The sequence below is a fragment of the Centrocercus urophasianus genome, unplaced genomic scaffold (genome assembly GCF_019232065.1).
Source record: "Centrocercus urophasianus isolate 14NV4802_14NV808 unplaced genomic scaffold, USGS_Curo_1.0 seq_11, whole genome shotgun sequence".
NCBI classification, from domain to species: Eukaryota; Metazoa; Chordata; class Aves; order Galliformes; family Phasianidae; genus Centrocercus; species Centrocercus urophasianus.
In genome coordinates, this window is record NW_024884253.1 from 12,360,695 (window position 1) to 12,377,961 (window position 17,267).

General features: G+C 42.8%; 1 protein-coding gene across 1 annotated transcript; it reads right to left on the reverse strand.

Annotated features, from left to right (window-relative positions):
• Window positions 1-2,135: 2,135 nt before the first annotated feature.
• Window positions 2,136-16,874, reverse strand: CCN3 (cellular communication network factor 3). Its single transcript, XM_042834053.1, has 5 exons — window positions 16,818-16,874; window positions 7,090-7,318; window positions 6,770-7,021; window positions 4,600-4,808; window positions 2,136-3,305 (listed from the first exon to the last, which is right to left on the reverse strand). The coding sequence occupies exons 1-5, from the start codon at window positions 16,872-16,874 to the stop codon at window positions 3,009-3,011; spliced, it is 1,044 nt and encodes a 347-aa protein (XP_042689987.1). The 3' UTR covers window positions 2,136-3,008.
• Between the last annotated feature and the right edge of the window lie 393 nt (window positions 16,875-17,267).

Sequence of the window (17,267 nt, forward strand, 5' to 3'; positions counted from 1 at the left end):
GAGCTCAAAGTGTCATAGTGAATGGGACACCATCTGTCTGGTGGACAGTTACTACTGATATTCCCCAAGGTTCAGTTAAAGGGCCAGTTCTGCTCAGCTTTTTTACTGATGATCTGAATGCAGGAGCTGAATGCATCCTTTACTCAGTGCTCTATTCAGCACTGAGGTGGTGCTGAGGTGGTGTCCAGATACATGGTGTCCAGTTCTGGGCTCCCCAGTTCAAGACAGACATGGACATGCTGGATAGAGTCCAATAAAAGGCCACTGGGGTGATTAACAGATTGGATTACCTCTCCTTTGACAAGAGGTTGAGAGAGCTTGGACTCTTTGGTGAAGAGAAGGCTCAGGAGAGATTTTTATCTAAGCAAGTCAGTCCCTGAAGAGAGAGTGCAAAGAAGACAGAGCAAGGTTCTTTTCAGTGGTACTCAATGCCAGGGCAAAAGGCAGTGGGTACAAACTTGCTCAGATGGAAATCTGTGAAGATTTGGGTTAGTTGGATTTTGGTCATCCAGAGTCTTTAAATTTGGCCAAATGTTGCATTGCTTGTTGGCTCATATTTTGCAAATTATGATGCATTTAATTTATAAGATGATCCTGAGAAATACTTGATAGCTTGTTTTATATTAGAAAAGCATTGCACAAACCAGACCAAACCTCAGAGAAGCATATAGAGATGTAGAGTGAAAGTAATATTTATTCCTCTCTCCTGGATTCTAAAGTGCTCCTTAGATACCTACAGAGATCTCCAGCACTCAACATATCCTACCACATAAGGTTTCTGGGGTGCAAAACCAGGAAGAACTTCACAAATTCTTCACAACAGGAATCAGTTAGTGCAAGAGCAGAGAACATGCAGTGTCATGCTCCAACTGAGGGACAAGACTAGAATTGTTCCATTTTTTTTCTACAGGAAAAACCAGACGGGGATGATTTGGCAATAGCAGTGGGTGCAGATGCATTCATCATTGGTGCGATTATTGGGGAAACCATGCAAGAGTCCAGGTGAGGATGAAAGACGTAAAAGAGCAACAGAGCTGTTTCCTACCACATACTTTTGTGGTATAGTTCATGATTGTGGCATAAATAATGCTACCTCTTACATTCATACTAAATTATGTCTAAGCAGCTGTAAATCTGCACAATTGCACTTAGGACTTGTTTGCACACTGCTATTAAAACACGTGATTTAACATATGTGATAACATAAGTAACATACATGATCAGAAGGCTGGAGCACCTCTCCTATGAGGAAAGGTTGAAGTAACAGGGATTGCTTAGCTTGAAAAAGAGAAGGCTCTGGGGAGACCTCATTGTGGCCTTCCAGTACTTGAAGGGAGCGTATAAACAGGAGGGGGAATGGCTGTTTACATGAGTTGATAGTGACAGTACAAGGGGGAATGGTTTTCAATAGAGACAGGAGAGGTTCAGGTTGGATATTAGGAGGAAGTTTTTCACACAGAGGGTGATGACGCACTGGAACAGGTTGCCCAAGGAGGTTGTGGATGCCCCATCCCTGGAGGCATTCAAGGCCAGGCTGGATGTGGCTCTGGGCAGCCTGGTCTGGTGGTTGATGACCCTTCACATAGCAGGGGGGTTGAAACTAGGTGATCATTGCGGCCCTTTTCAACTCAGGCCATTCTGTGATTCTGTATGTGAAACTGCCACCCTCAGGCTCTATATTCTTTAGGTATACTGCTATGAGATACATATCATAATGAAGGTCATGGGCCAATCTGTGAGGCAGAAATGTTGCAGTATGAAGTTAAATACTTTGTTTAGCACTTTACAACCAAATTCCAGGTCACATAGTTTTTCTTTTCCACCTTCCATGGCGCTGCATCACAATATTTATTTACATCACTATGTCTCCCAGGCTAACATACTCCAATAAAAACCCCACCTCTAATGTGTTCCTCACAAGTTGTTTACCCTTTCTTGAACCAAGATATCACATACCTCTTAGGGCACAGATTAGGAAGAGGCACACTAAGAACATTGTGAGATCAAGTGTTTTGATTTTAGGAACCAGCAGGCTCTTTATCCTCCCATTAGTTTCAGCCATTATAATTTACTGATTTTTAGGGGGAAAAAAAAAAACAAAACAACAACAAAAAAAATTAAACTTTAGGAAAAAATACTTTTTGATCACATAAAGTTTATTTACCTAATAAAGTTATATTACAATATATACAGTTTCTATTTACATAAACTTCTTTCTAGTAAGTGAAGCACCATCTGATACAGTTAGTATTTTAAAGGAATTTACAGAAATTTTATTTTGCATACAACTACTTGTATCTACAGACAGACATTGGTTAGAACCTAGCTCTCCTAAGACACTTCAGCGGATTTTGGATTAGGCTGCTAATAAAGTTACAAAAGAGAAATTTGTTATCAGCTATCAATCTCCTATGCTTCAAGATACGAGATCTTAGCTATGTCATTTCTGAGGCTATGCGCAAACTAATCTCTCAGAGGAAGTCAAGAGGTACAGACAGAAGATACCTTATTAGCCACAAGAATTCAGCACTCTGATCAGTAACATTTTCAGTTATCAGAAAGAATTTAACTAGAACAGAAAAAAGAAGGCTGTGTAAGTGTTTGTACACATTACGCAAAGTGAAGAGCCTAGAAGCTTTTGTGACATATTATCATGCATTCCCCAAAGAATCCATTATTAAAAAGCTCAGTCTTACACCTACTGAAAATCACGGCATGGTCCCCTAACCTCAGAGAGAAAGACGAGCTGCTGACTTTGTAATCGTTATGCCACTGTCAAGAAAAAAAAGAAGGCTCTGTCCAAGGTACAAAATTTCCTTCAAGTGAATAAAGGACATTTGGAGGGATGAAACGTCATGAGGTATTTAGAAAACTACAGGAAAAAAAAGGCACTTGGACTGTGTAGAAAAAATCTCAGATATTTTACATATGCAATTATTACATTCACCTGATTGTGGGTCAAGTTTTGTACAGACTACATACCTTTTGGGCCACCTAAACTATACATTTCAAATTTTTGCTTCACTAGACATGGGATCTAGTGGCTGGAAGAAAGCATTGTTATTCTGAGGACAGTTACCATGACAGACACAGGTATTGATCAACATCATTGGCTTTTTTAGGAATTTGCCCTGAGGACAGCGGAACTCAACTTGGATCGTTTTGGTGTTGTGTGGGGTACAGCATCGCCCATCATTGCAGAGGCCACAGTAACGAGGTTTGTAAGTCTGCACACTGGTGCAGTTCTTGTATTCAAAACGAACAGCCTTCATGGACTTCTTTGTTCGGATACATTTTTTCCCTTTCTAAGAGAAAAAGAAAAGATATTAGAGATATCAATGTATAAAAAAGAAAGCAACTAAGAACTGACATGCAAGGATATAGGTCTACTTGGAAAGCTTCCATTTGTTGTCTTTGCTAGCTCTACCTCAGTAATACTTTGCAGCTATTTCACTAGTTTCTTACCCATCCTCACTCCTGCAGGAGCTCTCCTTGACACCAGTATGTTATTAGGATGGAAATAAATGACAGTTAAAGCTTTCTTTCTTTGTCTGAGACAAGATAAGCTGACGTTCATTACGAAACTCTACTCTAATGGAAAACTTCTCGGGCAACTTCTCGGGCTCCATTAGAGGGAAACAGGAAGACAAACAGCAAGTTACAGAACTAAATTCAGGAAAAGAAGGCTAAAACAAAACCCAGAAGCCCAATCCTTGTGACCCAAGGCAGAACCAGTTTTCTCCATGTTACTCTTAACAGATGCTTGTCTAACCTGTCCTAGGAAGCCTTCGCTGGACAATCCTAATGGTTCACTATGCTTACTGCTTGGAAGGTTTTCGTACTTTTGATTTTCACATAGTCTAAATTCATGTCTCAACATATCTCCCACAGATTCAGGCTGTAATATCTCAGCACAGTTATGAAAACTTGCATCATTTCTCTTGCTTGCAGTTAAAGTGCAGTTTAATCAAATTTTCTTTAGAACAGATTTTCTAGACCTCTGACCATTCCTGTTAGTTTCCCCAATCTTTTCCAAATGTTTCACATCCTTCTCAAAACACGGCATTCAAAACTGCATAGAGAATTCAGCAAAGACCTCAGCAATGCTTTCCAACACAAGAACATTACAATACAAATGGCCCTCTTCCCTACCTACATTATTCCCACTGGCAGCAAAACTTGTAAAATGTCTAGAAGCAGCTGAAATAGTCAGCTCTCTTCGAAACATATTTATTGCTTTTTCATTGTCAGTGTTGGGTTTGCTTTTGGCAAAACATCAAAAGGATTAAGATTTAGTTTACCCAAGTAGATTCACACATTTCTCTGCACTTCTACAAAGTTCATCAGACTAGAAATATGATGTATCCATTCTGCATATGCAATATGTTCGATCTCTCTGGGATACCTCAAACAATGTCCAGCATAAAGCTATTGAGCATACATGACAAATCTAATGCTTTGGAAAAACAAAGGGTTTGCTTCATGTATGATAAAATATGTATGTATATACACTTCTATCTAGAGCATTCTAGACTGAAATACTGCAGCCTTGGAATTACAGCTGAAGAGATGCTGCTCCTGCCACTGCTCAGAGCATACCTTATCAGATGGCTCTTCATTTTCACAAGGTCTCATCATGCAAAGTCTTGTCTGCTTCACCATCTCACACTGCTGATTTCTGTTGGTAACACGGGTAGAAAAGCCCATTCCACAACTTTTGGAACAAGCACTCCATTCTGTTGTCTGTTCAATACAATTGGCACTTGAATCAGACACGTCTATCCCAAGTGTGGCCTCCTGTCTGTATGCTAGAAACAAAATGCCATAGAACTTTGTTATTAAGAAAAACTCAAGAAAGCAGAGTATCTAATTGATCTGTACCGCATCTGGGATGAAACATGAAACAAATACAGCTGAAAAACCCATAATTCAAGAATTTTAACATCTGCTCGTTCAGCTGTTCTGGATGGCTACTTCCTACATCTAAAGGTCAACATAAAGGTGCAACAACTATTTAGTCTTCATTCTTTCCAAAGGAATACATCACAAATTCATTCTTAAGTTGTCACAAAAATATTTATATCAGGTATGATTTAAGAGAGGTCATATATTTTATCTAAACTAATAAACAGCGGGGAAGTAAAGTGTTTAACTCCCACAGTCATAAAGTCACCCAACTTCGTCAGTTATTGACAGATTATGGTGGGAAGGAAGCAGGGAGGAGAGGAGAAAGGGAGGGTGGGAGGGAAATTCCTGGGTGCTCAAAGCCACTGCCAACTCTGATCACTGTTCTGCCCTCATGGATGTGTTCAGCTCCATTCTGCAAACATTGCTAACTGTGGTTGGTTCAGTGGTTATCACAGCAGTAAAGAGAATGAGGAAACATGACTAGGCTAGTCACATGAATATTCCTGTGTCATTCCCAAAGCTTCAGCTGTTAAGGTTCTCTAGAAACGTATTTTCACCTTTTGCAAGGTAAAACTCCAGAAAGGTGGCCTTCTACAGTGAATGGCCATTGACAGGAAGAATCCACATAATCAATCTCTAGGTATTTTAAGGGCCTAGGATCAGACCCAGTGCCTGATGTAGTGGTTGGCAACCCTGCAGCAGAGGGTGTTAGAACTAGATGATCTCTAGGGTTCCTTCCAATCCAAGCCATTCTATGATTTGCCTGTCACTGTCAAAAAAATAAAAATCAAAGAAAATGAAAGACAGTAGAAAGATGGCAAGCTTTTCATTTATATCTGATGTGCCTTACATCTGACTCTTCATAGCACTCTGAAGTTACTACTAGAGCTTTTCTTCCTGAATCCTTCCTTAATATTTTCTCAAATGGATTAGCTGAGTTTCAGCATAAGTAACTGCTTAAGAGCACAAAGAGCAGTGACTGGAAGAGAATGCAGTACCCTCAAATCTCAGTAAAAGTAGCTCATGAAAATTCATCTTGAACTGATAGACTGCTTTTGAAGAGAAGGAGGCGTAACTCAGCAAGAAAATAGGCAAAAATATTATGTAGCTTAATTGATTTAAGTTATAAAAGCATTTGATGAGTTCTGTGTTTTGGAATGGAAATTTTTTCCAGATCCACTCATTATATTTGTAACTACTGCTTCTCTGAGTACTTCAGAAAGCTTTTAATGCCAACAATAATGATGAGAGCTCTAGCACAGACAGACAGGAATTTGCTGGCATTTTAGCTGCCATGCTGACTACTTGTAATAGCCGGGGAATTTGGGGGAGGAAAAAGTGTTTTACAGACTAAGCTGTAAGAATGGTATTATGATGTAAGATATTCATCCAGAGCAAACAGCAAGACTACAGTTTTGATTCTGAAGGGACAATAACGTTTGGAGGATTATGACCTTGTTCTACTCACAGCACTAACCTGCACCAGATAAACAGCAATTCCAGAACTGGAAAGTAACTCAGGCTAACTACTCCCCTGTCACTGGAGACATACAAGGTATGGCTGTACCAGGCTCTGAGCAACCTGATCTAGCTGTAGGTGTCCCAGTTCACTGGAGGGGAGTTTAAAGGTCCCATCCAACTCGTTCATCCTCCAAGTATCTTTTCTTTTACCTGTCAACCTCTGCCCTTCTTCACAACCAGTGGCGTACTTACTGGTCACTCTAGATGAGAAATAAGAAAAACAAAACGACAACAAAAGAAAACAGCACAAAGCAGCTGCATCTTAGACTTTGCAAGCCCCGGGACATTTCCATCACATCATCCTCTCCTCCTAACAGCTGTGATAGTTTTAGCTCCTCACCAGCCATAGCAAAGCCTCCCAGGAGCACTTCATCCCTGGGGTCGCAGACCCACTTCTCGCAGCACTCTCCGGGGACTTCGATCTTCCGCGGGAAGGGGCAGTCGGGGCCGGGGAGCAGCAGGCCCAGGTTGCAGCGGGGCAGGCACCCGATCTGCCCGTCCCGGCAGGTGCACTGGTACTTGCAGCTGGGCTGGAACGTCTCCCCGTTGCGGTAAATCATCCCATCGAACACGCAGTTGTCTCCTTCCAGCACTGGTGAGGAAAGCGAGTGCATTTCAGAGGGGGAGGTCAGCCCGCCCCGCCCGTCCCGCCGCACCTACCCATGCAGATGCCGGTGCCGCCGCCGTCCTCGGGGCCGCGGTCGCAGTAGAGGCCGCCGCTCTCGTCGCAAGGCAGCAGAGGGGAGCAGCTCTCGCCGCGCTGCCGGGCGCACACGAGGCAGCAGCCGCAGCCGTCCAGCACGGCGGGCACTCCGGGGGCGCAGCGCGGCGGCTCCGCGGGGCAGCGCCCGCCGCAGGGCCGGGGGCACGCCGCCTCCCGTCCGCTCACCTGCGGGGACAGAGCGGCCCCGAGGGCCTCGGGTCACGGCGCCCGCCCGCCCGACGGCGCCCGCCCCCCGCGCCCCCCGCGCCCCCCCCCCCTGCCTCGCACGGCCGGAGGAGGAGCAGCAGCAGCAGCAGCAGGACGGGCGGGCCCTGCCCGCCGCCCGTCTCCATGGTCCCGGCCGCCTACCTGCCGCGTCGCTCGGCTCTGCCGGGAAAGCCATTGCGGCCGCTTATATAGAGGCCGGCAGGGGCCCCCCCCCCCCGCCCCCCCCCCCCACTCTCCCCCTCTCTTCACACGCCCCGCCGCCGGCAGCGCGTGACGGAGGCGGGGAGCTGAAGCTGGGCAGGGCGCTGCGCTCCGCTCCTCCATCTGCTCCGCCACCTGCACGGCGGTGCCGAGCCCTGCCCGCGCCCCGGAGCTGCGGCCGGAGCTGAAGCCCTGCTGATCTGCTCCGCAGGGCCGGCGCCGTAGAATCGTAGGATCACAGGATCGTTAAGATTGGAAAGACCACGAAGATCATCTGGTCACACCGTCAGCCCATCCCTAACATGCCCACTAAACCATGTCCCTCAGTGCCACATCTAGATGTCTCCTGAACACCTCCGGGGATGATGGTTCCCTCTCCCTGGGCAGACTGTGCCAGTACCTCACCACTTTTTTGGAGAAGAAATTGATCCTGATATCCAAATTGAAACTTAAGGCCATTCCCTCTCATCCTATCACTGATGCTTGGGAGCAGAGGCCGACCCCCACCTCACTGCAGCCTCTTTTCAGGGATTTGTAAAGTGCAGTAAGGCTATCCCTGAGCCTTCTCCAGACTGAACAATCCCAGCTCCCTCAGCTGCTCCCCATAAAACGTGCTCCAGACCCCTCACCAGTTAGCTGCTCTTCTCTGAACACACTCCAGGGCCTTGATGTCTTGTAGTGAGGGGCCCAACACCAAACACAGCATTCAAGGTGTGGCCTCTCCAGACCTGAGTACAGAGGGATCACTTCCCCGCTTCTGCTGGCAACGCTATTTCTGATACAAGCCAGGATGCCATTTGGCCTTCTTGGTCACCTGGGCACACCGCTGGCTCACGTTCAGTTGGCTATCAGCTATCACCCTCAGATCCTTTTCCTTCCTTCCCTCAGGACATAGACCCACAGTCCAGGCCCCACTTGCTTCACCACATTGAGTGGGGGGACCTGCATGGCTGGACCAAGGCCACCAATGTGCCTTACGAAGGGACAGCATTACAGGGTGACACCTCTCATCAATAAACTTCAATGAGCACAGCCCAGCAAAGAAGGACTTGGAGGTCCTAGAGGATGAAAAACTAGACACAAGCCAGCAGTCTGCACTTACAGCCCAGAAGACCAACAGCATCCTGAGCTGCATCAGAAGAGGAACAGCAGCAGGGAGAAGGAGGTCATAGTCCTCATCTACTCTGCCCTCATGAGGTCCCATGTGGAGTGTTACATTCAGGCCTGGGGCCCCATGCACAGAAACTCTTGCAAAGCTGTTGGAGAGGGTCCAAAGGAGGGCCATTTAGTTGATCGGAGGGCTGGACCACCTCTACTATGAAGAAAGGCTGAAGGAGTGGGGCTTATTTACCTCAGAGAGGGGAAGGCTCTGCAGAGTCCTCACAGTGACCTTCCAGTACTTGAAAGGAGATTATAAACAGGAGAGGGACTTACTTTTACATGGTCTGATAGTGATAGGACAAAGGAGAATGGCTTTAAACTAAAAGAATGGAAATTTAGGTTTGATTTTAGGAAAAGAATCTTTACTCCAAGAATGGTGAGGCACAAGCTGCCCAGAGAAGCTGTGGATGCCTCATCCCTGGAGGTGTTCAATGCCAGGCTGTGTGGGGCCCTGAGCAGCTTGATATGGTGGGTGGCAGCTCTGCCCACTGCAGGGGTGTTGGAAATCAATGTTCTTTAATGTCTCTTCCAACATATGCCATCCTATGATTCTATGGGAAACTATATCTGTTAATGTGCCTTATCTGTCAGGAATTGTCTTCTGCCCATGGTAGCCCTGGGTCTTTCTAGGATACAGATAATCTCTATCTCCCGCTTGTCTAAGGCAGATCATAGCAACAGATTCTGTCGCGGCTTGTTAAAAGAAAATATTTGAAAAACAAACAAGTTGTGGGCAGATCAGTGAAAACAGGATGCTTTTTCAGCTTAAGACATAACACAAGTGGTACACATGAACTTACAAGGCTGATGTAGCTCTAAGCCAAAGCAATACTCAGTGCAAAACCAGCAATCGTCAGACGCAAGTTTTACTTTGGACAAGAATTACCATTCCTTCCCTAATGCTACGTGGCAACAGCTGGGTTTCTGGTGCAGCCTGTTGTCCCCACGAACAGCAAACTTCACCGGCACAGAGACAAGTCACACGTTGACCATTCATGTTCTTATTCCTAAACAGCAGAGCCAGCCAGGGGGAACAGAGAACTGCTCAGTGCTTATTTACAGGATGGCATTATTTCAGGTATCCAGAGCTGCACAGGTCATTTCAACTTACTTTTCTCTTTTTTTTCCCTTGCATTTTGCCTACCGCCTCTGATTTAGCCAGTTAGTGTAAAGCCACTTTTTACAGTGCCTTGCTTGTGAACAGAATCACTGATGCTCTTGGCCAAGTATTAATTTTTGCTAAAAAGAAGCATTGCTACTCCTGTAGTTTTCCCAGAAGCAGGGCTGTAAGCCAGAGGGACACATACAAGATCTGTTTTTGCCTGTTTGTCTGATGAGGTTTTCAGTGCCAATAATCATCCACAGCCACTGAAAGTTACCTTCCCTTTAAATGAGATTGCTTCACTCCTAAAAGGTTTCACCGTGTACAACTTTAGAGATAGTTAAAAAAAAACAACAGAGAGAGCACATTTACTGGCATACTTAATTCGGAAAAATTAACAGCTTTATGTACATCTAATAAATTTATTAGGGTCCCGTGCTCTTATAAAATACCAGTTATAAAAGTAGGATGATGCTGCAGTTTAGTGCAGTGGGTCCTAAAACTTTTTTTCCAGACGTTTCTACCCCTCCAAAGCATGCTTAATTTGGAGTCTGGTGAAGTTACCTGTTCTAAGATGCTTCTTCATCTTTCTAACGTGATTCCTTTTGTCTGTACTTGCTTTACAACTTTGTTGAGAATGACATAACATGCTTATCATATGAAAGTACTCTTCATTAATGTTCTTCAGAGAGTAAAATAACGTTGAGGTGGATGGGTATGTTGCTGGCTCAGCTGACAATGCATAGCCCTTCCTTGTGCTTTAAAACTGGTAGGTATGAGTGAATGAATGGTCTAGTTTCTTTGGGTTTGCTTTTTTGTATTTAAGCTGGATAATATTTGGTTTGCTGCCCTGGCTATGGTTATTGCAAAGAGTAATTCCTCCTAATATGTAAAGAAATCAACCTCTGCTGCTCACTTTGCAGGAAGATATGGCTGATGAGCAGCATGAGAAGTGCAAGTTCAGGAGCAGAGTCCAGCAATAGAGTTCCAACTCTAAGAATAAACTTCATGGCTTTTCCATGCCAAGGTCACAGGCAAGGAGAGTCTTGCATGGTACCTAGTAGGAGGAAAACAGGTTGGTAATCTGCAGTTTCTAACTGTTAGGGATATAGTATGCACTGGTATGTAAATCACTAAGGGGCTGTGCAGAACAAATGCAGAAGTGTTTTCTAATCTTAACTCTAGAATTCATCTTCTATTGCAATAAATGCTTAAGCAAGCAAGATAATGGGTCTTTTGTTGTACTTTAAACACTGTCAAGACACAACATGCTTTTCATGTCTTTTCTTTTGGAAGGAGTACAGCTTTCTGGTTTTGCACAGAGAATGTATGCTCAAATTCAGCCACAGCTACGATCTCCCACATTGGCCAATATCAGCCTTTGCAGGCAAAGATTTCTCACTCTGAATTTCCATGTCTGTCTCGTGCTAAATCTCTGGCATGGTTCTCTAGACATGACATTTCACTTAGATCTTTACCTCCATAGAGCTGGTAATGTTAAATATGTTGCTTTCACCCAAAACTGTTTACTTCTTCAGCAGCCAATGGTTTGTAGATATTTTACCACCAAAACAACCACAAGAGTGGAAGCAGAGGTGACAAATAATACTGGCTTAACTCTTAGAGAATTTCTAATTACTGATCCTATTCCTATCCAGAAGTGTTTAAGCATGTAGCAAGCCTTACAAACATTCAAGAAATCATGGCAACATCCCTCTTTTCAAAGAAAGCCACCTGTCCAGCTTTCTGACTTCACAAAAACCAGTTGCACAAAATTTTTACATTTACAATGCAATTTTTTACCTTTACAAATGCTATATTTTTCTTGAAAATATAATAATTTTTTATTTTAGCAAGTTTTTCTCCATTTAGATCACAGCTTTAAATTCCTAACATGCTTTGGGCTATGAATGTTCAATGACTTAAATATGGAGCAAAATATATGTATATAAACACCACAGTAAATTCATATGTCAGTGTTATTATCAGTTTTCCATTCACAATGCACTTGACACACTAATAGCAAACCAGCAGGCTTGGTTACAGACTTGCTTAGGTATTAATTGTGTTGCTCACGTGGGTGAGTGGGTACCAAAACCCCTTCAAATCAGTTGTCCCTTACTGCTACTACTTTGAGGTGTGTACCACAGTCATTGTGTTTCAGGAAAAATCTGTCCAAGTGGAATCTCCTACATTTGTCTCTATTTATATGGCTAGTCTACATGGCTAGTGTGGAGTTTGGTAGACTCTGACTTACACACTGCATGAAGAGCTATCCCAACTCAAATATTTAACTGCACTTTTGGGTTTATGTTCAATGTTTGGAGCTTTAATATTGATGGATGCTGTGACTGTGAAGGTGGTACTTGCGCTGCAAATACTAGATGCTGGTGCTGGTATTTCTGATGTCAGTCTTAATGACTTATCCTATTTCTCATCAAACTATTGAGAAAACCAAGAAGATTTCTTCCTATGAAGAACAACACAGTTTCCTAAGCAATCCCTTCAACATTTTATAAAGACTCAGTATTTCCTATTCACAGTAGGATTCCTGTTACCTTTAAGCAAAGGAGCTGTGTTCACAAAAGAGATGAACGTATTTATATATTGATACATATATAACCTTTTGAATAGAATCTAATGGGTAACACCAATACCCAGAAGATATGCAGAATGGAAAGATTCTCAGAAGATTCTGTTATTGTACAATAACAAAAAAGCCCTGACAGTCTGGTCAGCATGAAAATTATCAAAGGAGCAATAGTACTTCACCAAGAGTAAGACAATCCATTTCTACAGACATCTGGTCATGCTGGAACAGAACTGCAAATCCTGTTGCAGGGCTGCTCTGAAAGTAGTATCTCCTATTTGATTATATTGGCCACGATGCCAGAGGCATATGTCGGTGGTGTGCAGTAGAAGTTGTGCCTTTGTACCAGTATTCCATTGCACCTTATTGCTGTCTGACAAATGGCAGCAGAGGGGCAGTCTGACAAAAAGTCATCTGACGTGGAAAGGTGTATGAAGCAAACGCGTGTCACTGAATTCCTCCATACAGATAAAATGGCCCCCACTGACATTCATTGACATTTGCTGAATATTTATAGAGACCAAACAGAGGATGTGAGCACAGTGAGGGGTGGGTGGTGCACTTCAGCAGTGGTGACAGTGATGTGGAAGACAATCCACGTTCCAGACAGCCATGCAGACTTTGACGAGCGTAACACGTAGGCTTTTGTTCATTAGTGGCAAAAAAAGAAAAGTGTAGGTAATGGTGATGACTGTGGTGAAATATAGTGATTCTGTAGCCAGAAACTTGCTATATCAAATAGTGTAATTGTGTTCCTTGTATCTATTACAGATTCAATGGAAATAAATAGGATGAATTACTTTCAGAGCAAGCTATGTATCATGAAATGGATGATGAAGATATGGCAGGCCAATGGAGGTCAATACGATCCTTTATGCTCTTGCTGAGTAAACCAGGCTAGTAAATCTTCCTCACTAGAACATTGAGTGAACTGATGACCTTTCTCTCCAGAAGAGAGAAGTTTCAGCTGAATGATGGATACTCCAAAAAAACAACTGGTTTGCTCAATGTTTAATGCTGTTTGCTGTTTCATTCCTTTAAGTAGGGTGTAAGAAGTAATTATTTTTCTAATGACAAAATGTTCAAAATGAATCCCTAACCATGGTTGTGTTTTGCAGTTGAAATTAAGTATGAAAATGAAATTATCCTTCCTACTCCTTTCTACTACAGAAGCGTTTGTCTACTTTTCATTTAGCACAGTGTTTCTTGTGTGGTATTTCACAATTCCATTTAGCCTATGAAACAATATGATCTGTTTTGCAATACCTATGAATTGTGTGACTGTCATTTGGATTCTTTTTTTTTTTTTTTTTTTTTTGAGATATGCCTGCTTTATTGAAAAATAACCAACAAACCAACGGTTTTGGCGAATTAGAAATTTGGAAAAAAATATATTGGAATATCTTTATTTTAGAGATTCATCTTTTGGATTTTTATATTTTTAGATACAGTTGAATACAACTTTGGAATGAAATAATATTTCATACAAAATTGAAACATAATTTAGAAAACATCAGAATGAATTATGTGGGGATGGGGAGTTGCATCATTGCTTTGGACTCAGACAATTTTATGTACTCAAAAGAAATTCACAGAATGTTCCAGTTTAATCCAGCCTCCAAATTCCACCAAAAAAGATCCCTTGATTTCTTTCCATCAGACCTATTTTAGCTGTAGGACACGCTGGGAATTCTTACAGCACCAGTCACCAGGTGAAATTGCCACGTGCTGTGGTTATTTTGGAAAACGAGGAACAACAGAATCATAGAATCACCAAGAATGGAAAAGACCTCCAAGATCATCCAGTCCAACTGCCCACCTACCACCAATATCCTACCTACCACAAATATTTCCCCACTAAACCATGTCCCTTAGTACAACAATAGGTGCTGGGTATGCTAGTTCATGGGTGTTGTGCACTGAGCAGTAAATCATAGAATCATAGAATGCTTGGGGTTGGAAGGGGCACTTAAGATCATCTAGATCCAACCCCCCTGCTATAGGCAGGGACACCTCCCTCTAGGCCAGGTTGCTCACAGCCCCACTCAGCCTGGCCTTGAATGCTTCCAGGGAGGGGGCATCACAGCCTCACTGGGGAACCTGTTCCAGTGTCTCACCACTATTGCAGTAAAGAATTTCTTCCTAATATCTAGTCTAAATCTACCATCTTCCAGTTTAAAGCCATTTCCCCCCATCCTGTCACTACATGCCCTTATAAAAAGTCCCTCCCCAGCTTTTCTGCAGGTCCCCTTCAGATACTGAAAGGCTGCTATAAGATTCCCCTGAAGCCTTCACTTCTCCAGGCTGAAGAGTCCTACCCAGCTCTCTCATTTTGTCCCTGTAGGGGAGGTGCTCCAGCCCTCTGATCATCTTCGTCGCCCTCCTCTGGACCTTATTCAACTCCATGTCCTTCTTGTGTTGGGGCCCCAGAACTGGATGCAGTACTCCAGGTAAGGTCTCACAAGAGCAGAGCAGAGGGGCTGAATCACCTCCCTTGACCTGCTGGTCACACTCCTCTTGATGCAACCCAGGACATGGTTGGCCTTTTCATCTGCAATTGCACATTGCCAGCACATCTAGGAATCTTAGGTCCTTAAGAAAACTTTTTTTCTCACAGTTTCTAATTTTGACAAAGCTATAATCCTTGTATTCAGAAGGCTGCAAGCAACATTCTGTAGTGCTAATTTCTGCTGTGTTTGGAAGAAAGGGAATGAGACTTGTGCAAGAAGTGGGTCATTAATGCTTACTCTCAAAAGAAATGAGATAGTATTTTCTTATTTCATTTGATTTAAAACTTGACTAACCCTATTTATATAATTGTATATTGTATCTGAAATAACCAGACTGATATTACAAAGTGGCTAATTTTGGTTCGTTTTACTGCATAAGATGATAATGGATAAAAAGGAAGGGGAAATCCTCCTTTAATTATTCACCAAGTGAGATTTGTTTTGGTGCATGTGGCCAATGAAATCTTGAGGAACCTATAACCTAACTGATTTCAAGAGCTACAGAAGGGGCATATGAACAGATCATTTGGAACGTACAGGTTTTTGGCTCTTTCTGGACAAAACAGCTCATAGATGGTTGTCTCTTAGAGTATTTTTCAGAATAAGAATATACACGTGAGCAAGATCTGCAAGAACAGGTTGGCATTTTGAAGAACCTAATGGTGATTAAAGTGATGTTCTGCCATCAGAAAGTTAGATCAGTTGAGTGGGGTTTCCCCATCTTTCTTTCCTCTCCAAAGAACAGCCATTCCTTGAGCATGTCTGACAGAAAGGGGTATGGCTAATTGATTCAGCTAGCTGCCAAGTGAGGTTTGTTGCAGTTTTTGACACTGCCAAGTGAGGTTTGTTGCAAACTGCATGATTTAGGGCTGCCCTTTATGCCTGTTTCCCATATCTGTGTTGGTGTCTGCCAAGAGCTGAATAATCTGGCCATAAGTAACAAAAACATATTTTATAGATCTCATTTCATGTTGCAATATGCTTTTGTCATATTCTTTTGTGACCTTTACTGAAAAATAAAAAACTGGGGAGAACAACTGGAACTTGCAATGTGCCCTGGGAAGGTGCAGTTCCAGAGTTTTTGAATTGGGTGAGATCTGAATTAAATGCTTCAAAACTACTGAGAGTGCAAGCCAGTGAAAACAAATGAAAGGCAGTTAAATTGGACTCTCCTAGATCGAGCACTCCCTGTGATCTTTGTTGCTTTGTGCCACAGATGTCAAGGCAGTCTCAGAAGTAATTCTTACCATTTAAGGCTCTTAAGGTTAAAACCAGCTTTTGCTCATAGAGCAAGTTATTAACTGGTGAAGACAGAGAAGTATGAAAATATGTTCCCCATAGAGGAGTATCCCATATCAAGCACTGACCCACTGTGCAGCAACTGCACTCTGGTAGGGGTCTGAGGGGTGCATTACAAGAGTGAGAAGGGCAAGGACAGAGAACAGCTACAGGGGGTTGTATCAGGCACACGCGCACAAGGTATTCCCTTCTTCTAACTGGAATGAATTTGAAGACCATACATTTTGAATCAAACATTTGATTTTGAGCACCTTTTATTTGTCTCAGTCAATAATGCATCTGCATTTTCTCCATCATCTGTTCTGTGCTGCTGCAGCGTCCATGAAGTTCAGGGCTGTGCTGGATGCCTTTCCAAGGAACCGTTCCCAGCCATGGTTCCTGGATCAATTGTCGATTCTTCCCAAAATCTCCTTGTTGTTTCCTTAAGTTAGATCTTAAAAATATTCATAAGGAAATGCTGAAATTTTGGTCCCGTGATAGCCAAGACTTTCTATTGGCACTTCAAAGAATTTTTTTTCTCCTTTTACAGCCATACGATATCAGCATCGCATACCTTGTAGCTGCATGTAATGATTTTTGCCAAAGGCAACATACCGAATCGAGGTTCACCCACCCAGAGGAGTCGCTGAGTCCGAGCTCTGCATCAGCCATCCAGCAAAGGAATTGAAGACATGAGAGATGGAAGAAACAATTGGTCATCTAATCTCTTTTTCTATTTTTGCTGGTCTTGTTGCCAGGGAGATGTTGTATTAAAAGGAGTCGCCTACATAGTCACTTCACTTACAAGCTGCCTCACTGCAAAAACATCGTTTAAAAATAAAGTTTAAAAATACTTGTAGACTGAAAATGTTGTTTTGCCATTGTTTAGCCAAGCTCAAATAATTTAATGCTTTCAATATTCCTTGTAAATGATCTGCTCAGGTTTTTTTTTTTTTTTTTTTTTTTTTTTTTTTTCTTTTTTTCTGTGTTTCTCTAAGTTTTCTCCAGGTTTTCCTACTGAAGCTCATAGGGCAGAAAAGGTCTGTTCAGAGTAGCATGTCTTTT

What these genes read in the sequence shown, in the direction of transcription:
- CCN3 (XM_042834053.1), bottom strand. Translation starts at nt 16,874, where the DNA reads ATGGCTGATGCAGAGCTCGGACTCAGCGACTCCTCTGGGTGGGTGAAC. An exon ending in GGTGGGTGAACCTCGATTCG is followed by an intron (nt 7,319 to 16,817) that starts GTATGTTGCCTT and finishes CTGTCCCCGCAG; the next exon opens with GTGAGCGGACGGGAGGCGGC. An exon ending in ATGAAGAGCCATCTGATAAG is followed by an intron (nt 3,306 to 4,599) that starts GTATGCTCTGAG and finishes TTTTTCTCTTAG; the next exon opens with AAAGGGAAAAAATGTATCCG.